The sequence below is a fragment of the Panicum virgatum genome, chromosome 2K, assembly GCF_016808335.1.
Source record: "Panicum virgatum strain AP13 chromosome 2K, P.virgatum_v5, whole genome shotgun sequence".
Classification (NCBI taxonomy): domain Eukaryota; kingdom Viridiplantae; phylum Streptophyta; class Magnoliopsida; order Poales; family Poaceae; genus Panicum; species Panicum virgatum.
Window position 1 is genome coordinate 14843074 of NC_053137.1, and position 14959 is coordinate 14858032.

Here is a 14959-nt window from a genome sequence, read left to right on the forward strand (position 1 = left end):
GGTAATCTCCATAGTTTAGGTCTTGTTCGGTTGATCTCCTCCATGAGGAGTTGAGAGGATGGAAATGGATTTTAACAATTTAACTTGTTAGGGATTTAATCCTTTTCAACCCCCCTCCAATCCTCATCAATCCCCTCCAAACGGAATGAGCCCTTAGAGAGTTTAAGGTTAAAAGTAGGAGCTCAAGGGGTAATCTGCACCTCTGTAATAGCATGAGGTAATCCTATCTACACTCTTTCATTTCCTTATGAGGCTGCTCGCACCGGCGCACCCTAAAGCTTCCTAGAGGATGCGAATAGAGGAAATTTCACTGGAGCGGTGTCCTCTAAAGCATCCTCCATCGTGGAGGACGGCTCCCCCATCCTCCAAATTCAAAGGAATGGCAGACGTCCCCTACCCCGAGCGCAGCCCCACGTCACCTCCCTGCGCGCGCCATCCCCAACCACCGGGAAGCTTGCGCGCGGCCCTGCTGGCCCCAGCTCGCCGGAGACCAGGACCAGCGCGACCACCGGAGAGGAGGGAGAAGGGAGGGACGGAGGCCACCGGGGAGACGCCCTCGACGCGCCACGGGCCCACGGAGGGAGGATGGACGAGCGCCAGCGAGCCAGGGAGGAGGGAGGCGGCTCCGCTCCGCCGCCGCGTGGGGGGAGTGCCGGCGAGCCAAGGTTGGGGGGAGAGAGAGAATGGGAGGGAGGGGCGGCCGAGCTCGAGGTGGGCCTCCGCCGCGCCGCCGAGCTCCAGGCCGCCGAGATCGAGGCGGGCCTCCGTCGCGCCGCCGAGCTCGAGGCGAGATCCAGCCGCCGCCATGGCCCCGCTCGGCCCGGGAGGAGGGAGGGCGCCAGAGCCAGTAGCGGCGCGGGGATGGAGGGCGCCATGACTGGCGGCGGCGAGGGGAGGGAGGGAGGCCGGCGGAGAGAAGGGGAAAGAGGGGGGCACTCGCGAGGGAGGAGGATGGAGGGGAGCCGCGCCCGCCGGAGCCGAGCCCGCCACTATAGATGGCCAATGGGCCGGCCCGGCCCGGCACGGCACAACGTCGGGCCGGCTGTAAGGATCACCGGGGTGTCCGACCCTAGAGGGGGAGGGGGTGAATAGGGTCGCTAATCGCTTTCTATCCTAGGGCTCAATCTATTTGCATGAGATAAACCTAACACGTCCTACACATGCTAGTTATGACTAATGTTTATATATGATACTCTCTACTTACCCCTAAAAGACTTGCAACATATAGCCAATCATAATCAAAATAACTAGGAAAGTAAAGGCACGCAAGGTAGAGTAAATGCGGAAACGTAATACGTAAGTAAAGAGGTAAGGGAGAGAATATGCAAACTCCCGTGAAGACACCAAGACACACGATTTAACGTGGTTCGGTTAGGACACCAAGTCCCTCCCTACGTCCACGGCCACTTGTCCAACAAGAACAAGTGTGATGACAAGTCTCTTCGCTTGATCACCGTCTTGCGTTCGCCACCAAGGCTCCCGGCAAGCAAAGGCTAAGTGACCCCAAGTCACCAAGACAAGGCCACCGCCACCGTTTCTCTCGAAGCGTCACCAATGGCACCGTCTTCACTATTGGAGCTTCTCAACAAGAGGGGGTCCCCAAAGATACTTCCCCATGCCTGCTTTTTCTTACCTGATTGAGATGATGGCTGTGCAACCCTGTGAGATCTAGCTGCACCAAATTTGTTCTCATATTTGGTAAACAGTTTATACAATTCAGTTTTAACATCAGCATAGTATGAACTGTAAGTGACTCCAATACTTTCAGCAAGTAATTCCAGCACATTAAAGAATCCTCTCATCTTAGCTCTAGGATCAAGTATGAATGCATATGAATAAAGCAGTGGTATGTCCTCCCAATATTTAAGAAATTTAAGCTTCATTGGAGTAACAATAGTTCTAAGATTATGATCTCTTTCAGCAGCATGCAAATGAGAAGCAATCTCTAAGATATGATGCAAAACAAGTGGACTTGTGGGATAATAAACACCAGATAGAACAACAGTTGAATCATAGAAGAGTTCCAGAAATTCCATTACCTTTTCAGCAGCATACCAATGATTTCTAGTCAACAATTCTGAACCATAATGAGAGTTAATGAACACAGAAAAGATATCCCTGTATGGAACCAAATATTTAAGCATAAGGTATGTGGAATTCCATCTAACATCCATGTCCAAGCCAAACTTTCTAGGTCTAACACCTTTAGCATTACAATACTCCTTAAACAGTACAATTCTTTAATTAGAGGAATTTAAGAAGTTAATTGCAGTTCTAAAATCTTCTGTAACAGGTTTCAACCTTTTCAGTCCAGATTTGACAATAAGATTAATAATATGACATGCACAACATTGATGCACAAGACAATACCTACGCTTATTAGGATCAGAAGGTGTAGGTGCAGGATCAGAACCCAAGTAACCAAAGAACATAGGTGCCAAAGTCTCCATAGCCTTAGCATTAGAAGAAGCATTGTCTAGAGTGACAGCAAAAATCTTATCAATTAAACCAAACTCCTCAACCACACTAGCAATCCTTTTGGTAATGTTTTCACCAAAATGTTTAACCTCAATCAGCCTAAAACCAACAACCCTTTTTTGTAACTCCCAATCAGAATTGACATAATGTGCAACCACACTAACATAGTCCTCCTTAGCATTGCCAGATCAAATGTCTGAAATTAAAGAAACAGAAGAAACAGCAGGCAACACAAATTTCATAAGCACATCACGTCGATCAGCAAAGAGTTTACCAAGATTTCTAGTGGTGGTCTGTCTAGAAACCTTAACAAACTGAGGATTACGAGCACGAGTAATGTAATCCTTCCAGGCCTGTGTCTCACCTATGCCTAATGGAAGGTCCAGCCTAGCAATCAACCGGCACAACTCAGTACGAGCAACAGCAGGATCATAAACCCAGTTGCGGAAACTATCACGATTCAGATCAAGCCTAGACTGGACCCTATGAGCACGATTTCCTACAGGAAGCCTGGTGCCTAATCAAATGACCAGTACCAGAACAAGATCTAGCAGACAATCTCTTGCTACAAATGTTACAGATAGCAGCAACTCGCACATCATTTTCCTTGACCTCCTTAAAATCAGCCCAGACACTGGATTTGCGATTACCCGAAGATGAGGTACCATGAGTGTCGGTGGAGCCGACCCTGTTGCCATTGCGGCCCCTCCACCACCGTCGCCGGCACCGGCCTCGACATCGACATCAATAACGTTGTTCGGAACGTTGCCGTCACCGACATCGATATCGAACAACGCCGCAGCATCCTCACGAATGTCGTCATCGTCCTCCATTTCCAGCTCGTCCGCTAGGAGGTTGTCGCTAGGATGCTCATCCACCCCCGGCATTGTGACCCCGAGCGCGGATGGGCCGGACGGTTGACCCTCACCTCCAGCACCATTCCTCAATGGAGCACTGGGCCGGCGACGAGCCATGTCTAGGCCAGAGGAGGAAGACTCGGCATCGGACACCAACCTGCGCAGAGGAAAAAGGAGAGTGAGTGAGAGACAGAGAGAGATAGCCATCGATCTAGATCTAGGGTTAAGGTTAGGTTTTGAGGAGTTACCTGCGCTATCGAAGCCCGGTGCCAGACGAGGGCCACCCAAAGGAGACGAGACAGAACCGATTAGAAACTAGAATCGACGGCGAGCGGCGGAGGGACTGGACGGTAACACGAACTCACATAGTCCGTCGAGATAGAGAGGATAGAGTAGAAGAAGCGAGAGTAGGGAGGGAGGAGACGAGGAGGGAGGTAGGTGGAGGAGCGTCGGCGTGGCCACCGGAGCTGGGGACAGTCGGAGGCGAGCGGTGGCTGACGGATCTAGAGTGAGACTGCCAGAGCCGAGATGAAGACGAGAGCGAGTGCGGCAGCCGGGAGGGGAGAGGTCGGGTCGGGTGGCTGGTTAGGTTAGGGTTTGGGGGGGTCGGGTTTTATAGGGGGCGGTGCCAGCGGTCGTGGTGGGCTGGGCCGGCGGCAAAAGAGCCGGGGTGGGGGGGGGGGAGTTAACAGGCCGCTACCGGGCCGACCGTTGGAGCGGGCCGTGCCACGGGCCTGGGGTGCGGCCCAAGCACGGCTCGCTCCCTCGAGCCGTGCTAGCCCAAGCCCGTTGGCCACCGGGCCGGGCCAAAAAAAGGGCCCTGTGCCGAGCCAACGGGCTCGAGCTGCATGGCCATCTATACCCGCCGCCGGAGCTGAGCCTGCCGCCGCCATGGCCGTCCGCGCCGCCGAGCTTGTGGAGGCAGCAGCGTGCTCCTCCGCGCGCTGCCGGCCGGACGAGAGCCGGCACGGGGTGGCGCGGCAGCCTTGCGAAGCTCCAGCGACCATGGCAAGCAGCGGCGGAGGGAGAAGGCGGGCCATGGCGAGCGGCTACAGAGGGAGGAGGCGGGCCATGGCGAGCGGCGGCGGAGGGAGGAGCCGAGGGGAGAGAGAGAGAGAGTGGGAGGAGGGAGGGGCGGGGGTAAAGAATAAAAAAAGCTGACGCGTGAGTTCCGCATGGTATAGAGAGATTTAGAGGATGGATAAGTACAGAAAAACTGAGTATAGAGGAAAGAATTTTGATGACCAGGACAATAATATTCCTTTAGAGGATGAATTATAGGATGATGAGTGTGAACAGCCTGATGTTACTCTGAGCTTCCTATAGTCAATTCTAATACAGTGGATGATCAAGCACGGTGATGCAACAGAACTCTTGCATTCCCTTTCCCTCGTATCCATAATTTTAGAGGGTGCCAAGCATACTCCGTTTGTTATCTTTTTGTTTACTAGACGAAAAAAAACTGTTACAATATTTTACTCCCCTTTTCTTTTCTGCTTTCCGCTGATACATGTTAATACATTAACACCAAACACCGCTATGAAAGTAAAGTATGTTTGAAGGCAATGTTTTAACCTACCTTGTGGCAAACATATGCACCGTACAACGCACATGGAAGCTCAGCAACTTCCCCACAAAAAAGTAGTGCAATATTCGAAGCCATTTGGAGAGTGAAAACTTGAACAGCAAATAAGCACCAGAAACGGTTTATGAAAGAAACTGTTCCTGAAAAATTTTAGATCCCCACAAATCCAACCATATACAGCTACATGGTGTCGCAGATGCACAGATTTTGCGCCATCTCTAGCAGAAGTCCATAAATACAGCATACAAGATTGTTACTTCTGGTGCCTTACCTTTCTCAAGTAGGAGGTATGTAAGACTAAAGAAACAGAGGTACTGTAATACTTTTTTCTGTCCAATCAATTTGTCAAAACAACCAGATTTTACCCTGATCTGCCATTCTATCTTTTTTCTCAAGGGCCTTCATCTGTCATTCTAGTTCCCAATAAATGTTGAATATATTTCACGAAGCTAAAGGCTAACAATGTATGTTAACTATAGTCAATGCTGAGGTACAAAAATGAACTAGTTCATCTCAGCATACACTTGCATAACGCAACTAAAGCAATACATTATTAATAATGAACAAAAACTGGAGTGCCTTCATTCATAGATACCTAGAAATAAATATAAACATAGAGATAGGGATCCAAATTGAGAGAGATTATTTTGTTATAGACTATATTAGAGACGACACTGATAGGGTCCAAAAAATGGTACTTGACAAAATAATGAATATCACCTACAAATTTTATGCACTGTTGCGTTCGTGTTACATAGCTACCCTACAAGTAAATACAAATGCATGTTCGTCAAAGATAGGAGTGCCATTCATCTACCAAAGAACTATGTTAGCTTCATCTGATTTGAAAATTTACACATTCAATGTATGGTGCTTCTGGATTATATTAGGTAATGGTAGTAGAAAAAGAAAATATTATCAGGAAGTATAAGAGGCAAGCTGTCAATATAACTATAGAAATGCCTCACGTTTTCTCTTTCTAAATTTGCAGGGTCAATGACGTCATTGTAATTTGTAAGCACCCAAAGGTCTCTTGAGCGGATTCTTTTGAGGCTTCCTCGGCAGAAAGGGCAAGATTCTGATCTTTTATACCTATAACAAGAACAAGATAACATTAAGTAAGAACAAAAATAAACATGGAACAAACAGAATACTGTTTTCCTGACTAAAAATAACTAAAATGAAGAACTAAAATTAGATCCAGAATCTGTCCAAAATGTATAAGACTGCTCCTATTTACATACAAATAATAAAAACTGTGAAAAGTAATTACCAGTCCCTATAGCATTTTATGCACATTGCATGACTGCAATTAGGCAGGACCATCTTGGTGCATGTCTCCATGCAAATGCCACATTCATCCTCCCTCTCCACATCCTTGCCAGAAAGCCTTTTCCAATCCTCCATACGCCTCCTACTCACTATGTCTTTGTATCGACCCTTCCCTTTCAGGTCCCTCTCAATCAGACTACTCTCCAGCTGCTGCAGAATAGGGTAGATGATTGCTGCAATGCAAGAAGCTAATGAGACTTCAATTCCAAAGCAGATCGGTATGAAGAGTACAATGCAAAATGCCCATATAAGCCAGAGATTACCATAGAATTCCCTAAGGCTTGCCCGCCTTTCATATGTTGACACCGAGCTATCCCCATCTGCATAAACCTGTAGAAACAAAATAAAGAGATTTCTTGTTCATACCTCAAACCCAGAACTCCTATACATAGGCGAGTAACAGAAACACAAAGATATGAGGTCCAAACTCCATACTGTGCTTTTACCTTGCATATGAGAATGTGAAAGAGTCCTAAATAACTGGGAAGAGCGTAGCAGCATCCCCAATCCAGCCACTGGATGAGGTACAGGAAGAATGGAGCCAGGGAGCTGAACGACAGCCTCATCTGCACGCATGCTCCACCATAGTTCCTCTGAATGGCATCCGCCCTGGAATTCACAAACCATCCATTCCTATCAATGCCCACAGCAACTTCACCACACGAACAAGGAAGGAAACACCCTTTGCCAAAGCAGCATTCTTCAGAAATACAAATAATTGGCGAAATACTGAATTGGGTTGTACTATAATGCAGAGTCAACCTCCTTGACGCAATTCTCGGGACAATTTCAATTCCCAACCGCGAGTGAACTCCCCGAATTACTCTCCTCCCCTGAGAAATTGCAGTGAATTTACCAAATCACTCTACCCTGGAAGCCCAAACCACAATCTTCCCTAACGAAAAGGATAACTTTCCGCTTTTCCCGAACTGGGGGACCTCTCCAAAGCACTTTCCCCATTTTCAGCACGGGGCAGGGCCCATCCGAAAACTTCCATCACAGGGGCTGGAGAAACAGGCCAAGAAATGCCCGGAACAGCGCACAATCCTGGGCGGGCGGAGGAGTAGAGATGCTTACATGGCGTTGGCGTGGTGGATGTCGGCCTCGAGGGCCTTGAGGGGGCCTCTCAGCGGGAGCTGCCGCCCCAGGTCCCCCCGGTGCGCCGCCATGGAACGGCCCTCCAAGAACTCGATTCCTTGGAGCCGCCAGCCCCCAGCGCCACCAGGCGGCGCCGGCTTCCTCGCTTCTCCCCCGGGTAGAGAGAGAAAGCTCGGAGCTTTCCTCGTGTGGAGAGAGAGAGAGAGAGGCCCAAAGGCGGTGGAGGGGCGGAGCAGAGGAGAGAAGCTTGTGGAGACGGAAAGGCCGATGGATGATGGACTTCGGGGGACCCCTTTTGGACTATGTTTGTACGTGCGAAATCTTGAATTTTTTACGCTAATCTCGAAAGGTCCGGCGATTACGGCCTACTAGGTGGTCCGGAACTGCGTGATCGTTCATCGGGAAGCCGTTTCATCGCCCCGTAATTGGTGCCGACGCCTGACGTGGTCGTCAACTTCAAGGATTATTTTCAAAGAAAAAAACTTCCAGGATTGGTTCAGTACCTTTTGGGTTTAAGTGAGAGTAATTTGGGCGTGCTGGTGGCTGGTGCTGATTTATTGTGAGAGAAAAGTACTGCTGGCTGGCTGATAACTGCTGGCTAGTGCTAGTTTAGTATGAGAGAAAAATACTGTTGACTGGTTGCAGTGAACAGAGTGGGAAACAACTTTTTTAAAACACATTATATATGGACACAGATGCATGTTTATCCTTTCCGAAAATCTGTAATGTCACTTGGAAAGATTAAGCCGGCAAATTCTGGTTGCGATGAGATGAGACCGACTATTGATTTGCACATAGGATAAGTAAATTTATTGTATTCCAACTAAATACAAATGTGCAATGTGGCATTTCTACTTAGGGAAATCCATGTGCCATGGACATGTAGGAATTCATAGTATAGGTAGAATAGAGTATCAATAAATCCGAAATACTGGCAAGTTTTTTTTGATGCAAACATACCTGTATTCATGTTAAGAAAACCGTATACAGACCCAAATAAATACATGTACATTCGAGAAGGATACATACCACAGGTGATTTGCAGATAGGCCCCTCACAAACAACAAAAATACAAAAAAAAAGACCCTAGGACCTTCTGCAATCCTCCAGACCACGAATCCCACGGCCGCCGCTGGAAGCCATCGAAGGAGTTCGTCGCCGTCTCGCCGTCTTCCACGGATCAAGAGGAGCCCAATCGCCACAGGGCTTTGAAAGTCGCAATAGACACTCACCCGCACAGATGAGATGAAGGCGTCGCCGATAGTCTGTTGACCGGGGTCATACCCCAAGCTCCACTGATCCAGGACCAAAGCTCGCCGTCGACAGCCGACGCCGCCGAGGGAAACTCGAGCTTGGACCGGCAAGTTGATATGGGGTCAAACATGATCATCTTAGGTACTCGTATTTTTAATCGAAAGAACTGCGATTACTTCATTAATTTTAATATCGTCGGTACATTCTTTTCGAAATAAAATAATAGATTTTAGGTGTGCATGTGTGGAGTAAGTAGGGTGAAAGTAGATTGGATAAATCTCATCCAACATCGCACATTTTCTACATTTCTGCTCGTTTTGCATTAGCGGTAACAAAACCGAATAGAGGTGGTGAGAACAAAAACACACCAATATTTTACATTCGTTTTTACAAATCTTGTTTGTATATTAGAAAAGTTTAGCGTATTTATCTCAGATTTATAATTCTTAAAAAAAATAAGAAAGTGACAGCACAGTACTCCCGTCACACTTGTGGCCCAACTGGCTAACGAGTCCATACCACCACAAGGGCCTTTTTTTCATTTTTATATTTTTTAAAAAACAAAATTTCAAAAATATATGTCCAATAGAGAAATTTTCAAAAATAAGTGTCTGTCGCGCCCCTAATGAGAGACAGGGTGCTTGTCGCCCATCCAGTGGGCGACAGGACCTAAATGTAAAAAAAACATTTACATTTAGTTCCTGGCGCCCAGGGCGCATTAAATAGTGAACTTGTAAAATCGATATAAAATCGTAGAAAAATAAAAAAATACAAACTCAACTGTTCTAGATTCTATGAAACAAGATCTACAACTTTTGTTACATAAAGTTTTTCATTTGATCAATGTATCTAAATCAAGAAAAATAGTTCTTGTACCTAGAAAAATCTGAAATAATTCATTTGGTCAGTTGTGCTTATCTAAAATTTACCAAACTTTTTTTATAGATCTTAGGAAATAAAATAATGGTACTGTAAAAGTTATGGCTTCTAATACTCAGTATAGCAGCATGGATAAATAACCAATTTAAACTAGACATATTGCAAGATCTAATTTAAAAACTTATTCTAGAAATATTTTCTGGGCCTACCAATTTTATAAAAGCCTATGCTCACCATATACAACACTCTGGCCAAAGATGACATGCATCCAAAGGATGGATCTTGAGATTTAAATAAAAGTGCATTAAACTGGTATTTAAAATAGAGCAAGATACATTGATCAAATGAAAAACTTTATGTAACAAAAGTTGTAGATATTGTTTCATAGAATCCATAACAGTTGAGTTTGTATTTTTTGATTTTTCTACGATTTTATATCGATTTTACAAGTTCACTGTTTAATGCGCCTTGGGCGCCAGGACCTAAATGTAATTTTTTTTACATTTAGGTCCTGTCGCCGGGCGACAGGCACCCTGTGGCCCATTACGGGGGCGACGGGCACCTATTTTTGAAATTTTTCCTATTCGACATATATTTTTGAAATTTTGTTTTTTTTTAAATATAAAAATGAAAAAAGCGCCCACCACAAGAGCTGAAAGCTGCACTTGCCCTCCTCATGGGCTGGTGTGGTGGCTGGAGGTGATCTGGGCCTGGTGCCATGCTCTACTGCATCACAAATTTAATCTGGGTTGTCTCAATACCACACAAATTTCTTAGCTAGTTTTGATAATCCGTAGGTGATCCAAAGACGGGAATCCTATATATCTTTCGGAGATTTTTTTCTTTCCCACCTTTCAGTATTTGAGATTCGTTCACGCAACCATAGTTGTTGGATCCATATCCAAATCCTAGCTTCCTCTCTCATCAACCTACCTCTTCTCTCACTCCCCATGCGTGCCGCCTGTGCCGCCGCCACTTGCTCAAGCCAGCGCCTGCCCTCCGCCACTGCCTGCGCCCACTGCCGCGCATGCCGCGCGCCCAGCTTGCCAGAGAAGAAACACCCAGCTCGCCGTAGATGAAGCACTCGTTCAACATTTTGATTTTAGTATTTCCTACATTTTGTGCTTCTAATCTCAACATCTCGTCTTTTCAATTTCAACATTTTAAAAGTTAAATATTGAACCTGTTTAAGAAAACATTGAGCTAATTTTACCAAAATATTGAACATATTTGTAGCAGCTAATTGGTCAAAATAGATTTTAAAGATAGGAGCCCCATCAAATAAAAATGGCTTATCTATCCTCAAGAAGATAGAATGGAGCCCCATCCAAAAAGGGCCTTCGTAACTGAGACATCTAGAAATCCACTATGTCGTCCCAAATACAAGTAGATAAAAATATCTAAAAACTTGTGTGATAAAAAGGCAACTTTGATATTGATTAGAAATAGTTCTTAAGCAACAATATAAAATCAATCTAAAAAAAGAATCAAATCAAATTATTTTAGTTTTCCATTTCTATGTTAATATACGAACCTGGTTCCGCTTTCCCCAATAATGCCATAATTTTAGATGTTAATGTATGCATGCAAAAATATCTAAAGCTTCTTTTTAGAAATTATTCTATTAATTTCATTCTTTTTAAATCATGAATTTACAAAAAATACATACAATTATTGCAGATAAAAAGGCAAGTGATAAATAAAAACCTATGAAACTCTTAGGTGGTTTTATCATTAATTTAGTTATTTTATCATAAATCTAAAAAAGCCACAATATTTTTTTAATTCGATAATTCAAATCAATTGGGAATTTCAATCCATTTAGGTAGGATCAACACCTACTTAAATCAATGAACTACAAATATTTGCTATAATGTTTAGATGTACCTCTTTGTGAATTTCCAAATGTTTTAACACTTCGGGCATGCTTGGTTGGCTACTAAAATGTGGGCATGCTAAAACGTAAACAAGCCTATAAATTTTGGCACTCATTTGATTGGATTCCAAAATGTAGCCCACCAAACTAAGTGTTATTCTAAACTTGCCAAGATTTTGGTAAAAAAAAATTAGTTTGCATGCCCACATTTTAATATTCAACCAAGCAGGCTCTTCTTTGAATATTAAACAGCATCTCACTCTTATTAAAAACAAAAAAAAATGTATTAATGAAAGAAGGGTAATGTAATTCTTGCTATAAGTAGTGGTAAAATTTTGAAATTTTGGAGCAAGGTTTAGACACATCCTTAGTTTTTTTAGCCCAGATACATTCTTAGTTTTGTGAATGATGTTTGAAGAAGAAGTATCTGGAATTATTAATTAATGTTTCAATAAAAATGGAAAGTAGATGGGACCATATTTATAAAGCAAACGGTGAAAATCTCTCTCTAAAATTTTCTCACGGACCACTAGCTCTGCGTGCCCCACATGTTAACAACAAATTTCTACTCTACATGTTAGCCTCGCCCCTATTCAATTCCCTTCCATCTTTCCACCTGGCTCGCCTACTATCATTGTCGCTAGCTCACTAGTCCCTAGGATCTACGCGTGGTCCATAGAGGAAAAAAAGCTCGCGGCTCGAAGCTCGGCTCGGCTCGGAGCGGCTCGCGAGCTAAGAACGAATCGAGCCTCTTTTCTCGGCTTGCTAAAACGCCGAGCCGAGCCGAGCTGGCTCGCGAGTTGAGGTCAAACCAGTCCAAGCCAGCACACCAAAGCCCAATAGCTAAACCCTAAGTCCCTAACTCCCCCCTTCTCAACCCCATCCGCGGACTAGGCGCAGGCACAGCCGCAGCAGCCGCCACCGCCAGCACGCTGCACGCCTGCTCTGCACGGTTCTCTCCGCTGTCCGCTCCCCGGTTCCCCGTCCCGGCCGTCCCCCAGGCGCGGAGGTGCCCGACGCCGACCTTCCTCTCCGACGTCGGCGTCGGCCGCGACCCCGCCGGCATCAAGTACTACGCCCGCGTCGCATCCAACCTCGCGGGCACCGGCGGCCTCCGCGACTTCCTCCTCGCCGCTGAGGGCCTCCGCGCGGCCGCAGGCGACGACCCCAGCTCCAGACCGCGCAGCGCCGCCGGCCGCCGCCAGACGCCGGACTTCCTCGACCTGAAGCCGCCGAGGCGCCGACCGCCGCCCAACTCCCGCTTCATCCTCGACGGCTCGACCCCAAGCTGCGCCTGAACGAACCCACCGCCCCAGGAGACACGAGTCTACGCTGTTTGCCGTTGTCATCTTACTCTTCGGCTATACAGGTACTTTAATAAGAAAACAAAATCATTTAGAGTCTGCAAGAATATCTTGATTCATTCTTCTGCACTGACCAGTATAAGGTAATTTGAGATGCTTTCTTATTTTGCCCGTAGCAATCTGTTTAGCTCTTGGGTATGGAATCTGCTGTGCAAGGGAAGAGTAATGAAAGTGAGGGGACTGATTCAGAGAGTAATTCATTTGACAAGAACGATGAGATGTCTAAGGATGAGTTGATAGTGCTAGGTGGGGAAGGTGCTGCTGAATCTGATGGTGGAAGTGGAAAAGGAGGCAAGAAAAGGCGCAGGGGGTGAAGAAGAAGGTTAAGGTGCAAGGGGAAGGGGGCAGCAGGAACAAATCCAAAGTTTGGGATGTCTTTGATAAGGTGACTATGCCAGATCCGAATGAGAATGGAAAAATGTTATCAAAGGCAAAGTGCAAATACTGTAAGAAGATGTATGCTTACATACAAGGGTCAACAACGTCGACATTATCAAGGCACATGAAGAATTGTGACATGTACAAGAAACATATAGTAGAGAAGCTAGATCAAAAACTTTTGAGCTTTGCTCCTTCAAAGGCAGGTGAATCTGGTTCTAGTCTCCCTACTATCACGTCTCCAAAAGATTATAATCATGATCAAGTTAAGAAATTAATTGCCAAGATGATTATAGTTCATGAGTACCCATTTAGGATGGTTGAGCACACATGGTTTAACATTGTTATGACTTATTTGAATTCTCTATACCAGTTTATTGGTAGGAAGACCATAAAAGCTGAATGCTTGAAAGTGTATGAGTCTGAAAAAGAAGCACTAGCAAAGATCATTAAAGGTGTGGATTTCATTTCCTTAACCACTGATTTGTGGAAAATGGCAAAGAAGTTCTTAACTGTTCCGGTAATCTCTGTGTTTTCAGAGTCTACTTTTAGCACTGGGGGTAGAACTCTAGATGACTATCGTAGTTCTCTAAGCCCTTCTACGGTGGAGACATTGATATGCGCATCTAGCTGGATTCGAGGTGCACATGATGGAACCCGTAGATATGTGGTATGTTATTCTTTAACTATTTGTTCTAGTTGGTTTCTTTTTTTGTTTGACTTTAATTACTCTTTCTATTTTCAGGAAGAAGACGAGGAGGATGACATCGAGAATATTTCATTTCCAAAAAGCTTTGTAGAGAGTAACTAGTAAGATGTGATTTTCATCTGTTATTACAATAGTGTTACGAAATACTAATATTCTACTATTCTGAAATTTTTATGTCTATTCTCTATTGCATGTTTTCTAGGCTGGAGAGTGGAGACATCAAGACATGGAGCTGGTCAGCTGGACTTCGTTGTTGCTTGCTGGATGGTGCCTGGGCGCCTGGCTGCATGCTTTTGTGGAATGCTTGGAGATGGACTTGGCTGTTGCTTGCTGGATGGTACCCGGCTACCTGCTTTTGTGGAATGCTTTTCCAGTAGAATGCTTTTGTGGGTTGTGGCTGCTGCCTCGAAATGTGTTGCCTCTGAAGTTTTTATCTGTAGATGAGTAGATAAATGTTTAGTTCATTAGTTGTTTTTTATCTTGCGGTCTTGCCTGTGTACTGAAGTATAAACCATATGCAAAGACTATGTCTGCATGAATATGCTACAGCAGTGTGTCGGCTCGCGAGTTGGCTCGAGCCGGCTCGCGAGCCTTTAACGAGCCGAGCCGAGCAGACTTTCCTAGCTCACAAAATGACCGAGCCGAGCTTGGCTCGGCTCGCTAACCCACCGAGCCACACCGAGCCGAGCCAGGCTCGGCTCGGCTCGTTTCCAGCCCTATCTGCATCTAGCAAGCCTAATGCATCAATAACTCTTGAGAAGAAACAAAAAAAAAATCACACATAACAAACGGATAAGGACCTGCAGCGGTACAGGGAGTACAAGAGCTGTGAGCAAAGGCATTGCGGTTGTGCTAGTTGAGCACGTAGTTTGCTCGCTGAGCGTGTAGATTGGTTGGTGGTAGTGTCACGACAAGGCAAGCACACGAAGGTGTGTCGGCATCAATGCATTAGGCGAGCGACAGCGAGCCGCTGCAATCGGATGGATGTTTAGAAGACATGCAGGCATGCAAATTTAGATGTTCGCTGGGTGCTTTTGTCCTGGCGAAGGGAGGGGGGCGGAGCCCCGTATGGTCCTCCCGAGGCTCCGCCACTGAGCCCATGTATTCATCCCCACATTACATTGAACCCCCTGGAGAAAGATAAAATTA

At 45.7% G+C, this 14959-nt stretch overlaps 1 protein-coding gene and 1 long non-coding RNA gene across 3 annotated transcripts; one reads left to right on the forward strand and one right to left on the reverse strand.

Annotated features, from left to right (window-relative positions):
* Positions 1-5600: 5600 nt before the first annotated feature.
* Positions 5601-7621, reverse strand: LOC120668442 (E3 ubiquitin-protein ligase AIRP2-like). 2 transcript variants are annotated; one of them, XM_039948161.1, is made up of 5 exons: positions 7330-7621; positions 6699-6861; positions 6516-6582; positions 6194-6425; positions 5601-6012 (listed from the first exon to the last, which is right to left on the reverse strand). In XM_039948161.1, exons 1-5 carry the CDS (start codon positions 7419-7421, stop codon positions 5802-5804), a joined length of 765 nt encoding a protein of 254 aa, XP_039804095.1. In that variant the 5' UTR covers positions 7422-7621; the 3' UTR covers positions 5601-5801. The 2 variants fall into 2 exon arrangements, with proteins under 2 accessions (XP_039804095.1, XP_039804089.1); XM_039948155.1 differs by having other exon boundaries at positions 6194-6440.
* Positions 7622-12931: 5310 nt separating this feature from the next.
* LOC120695934 lies at positions 12932-14026 on the forward strand. The gene is made up of 3 exons (XR_005683953.1): positions 12932-13197; positions 13743-13771; positions 13847-14026. It is a non-coding gene; the product is annotated as an uncharacterized LOC120695934 (long non-coding RNA).
* Positions 14027-14959: the final 933 nt, after the last annotated feature.

Bases quoted from the DNA above. Each gene is read 5' to 3' on its own strand.
- LOC120668442 (XM_039948155.1), bottom strand. From the start codon at position 7,421: ATGGCGGCGCACCGGGGGGACCTGGGGCGGCAGCTCCCGCTGAGAGGC. The intron at 6,441-6,515 runs GTAATCTCTGGC...AAGTCTCATTAG, and splicing joins AAGCCTTAGGGAATTCTATG to CTTCTTGCATTGCAGCAATC. The intron at 6,013-6,193 runs GTAATTACTTTT...TTCTTGTTATAG, and splicing joins ATAAAATGCTATAGGGACTG to GTATAAAAGATCAGAATCTT.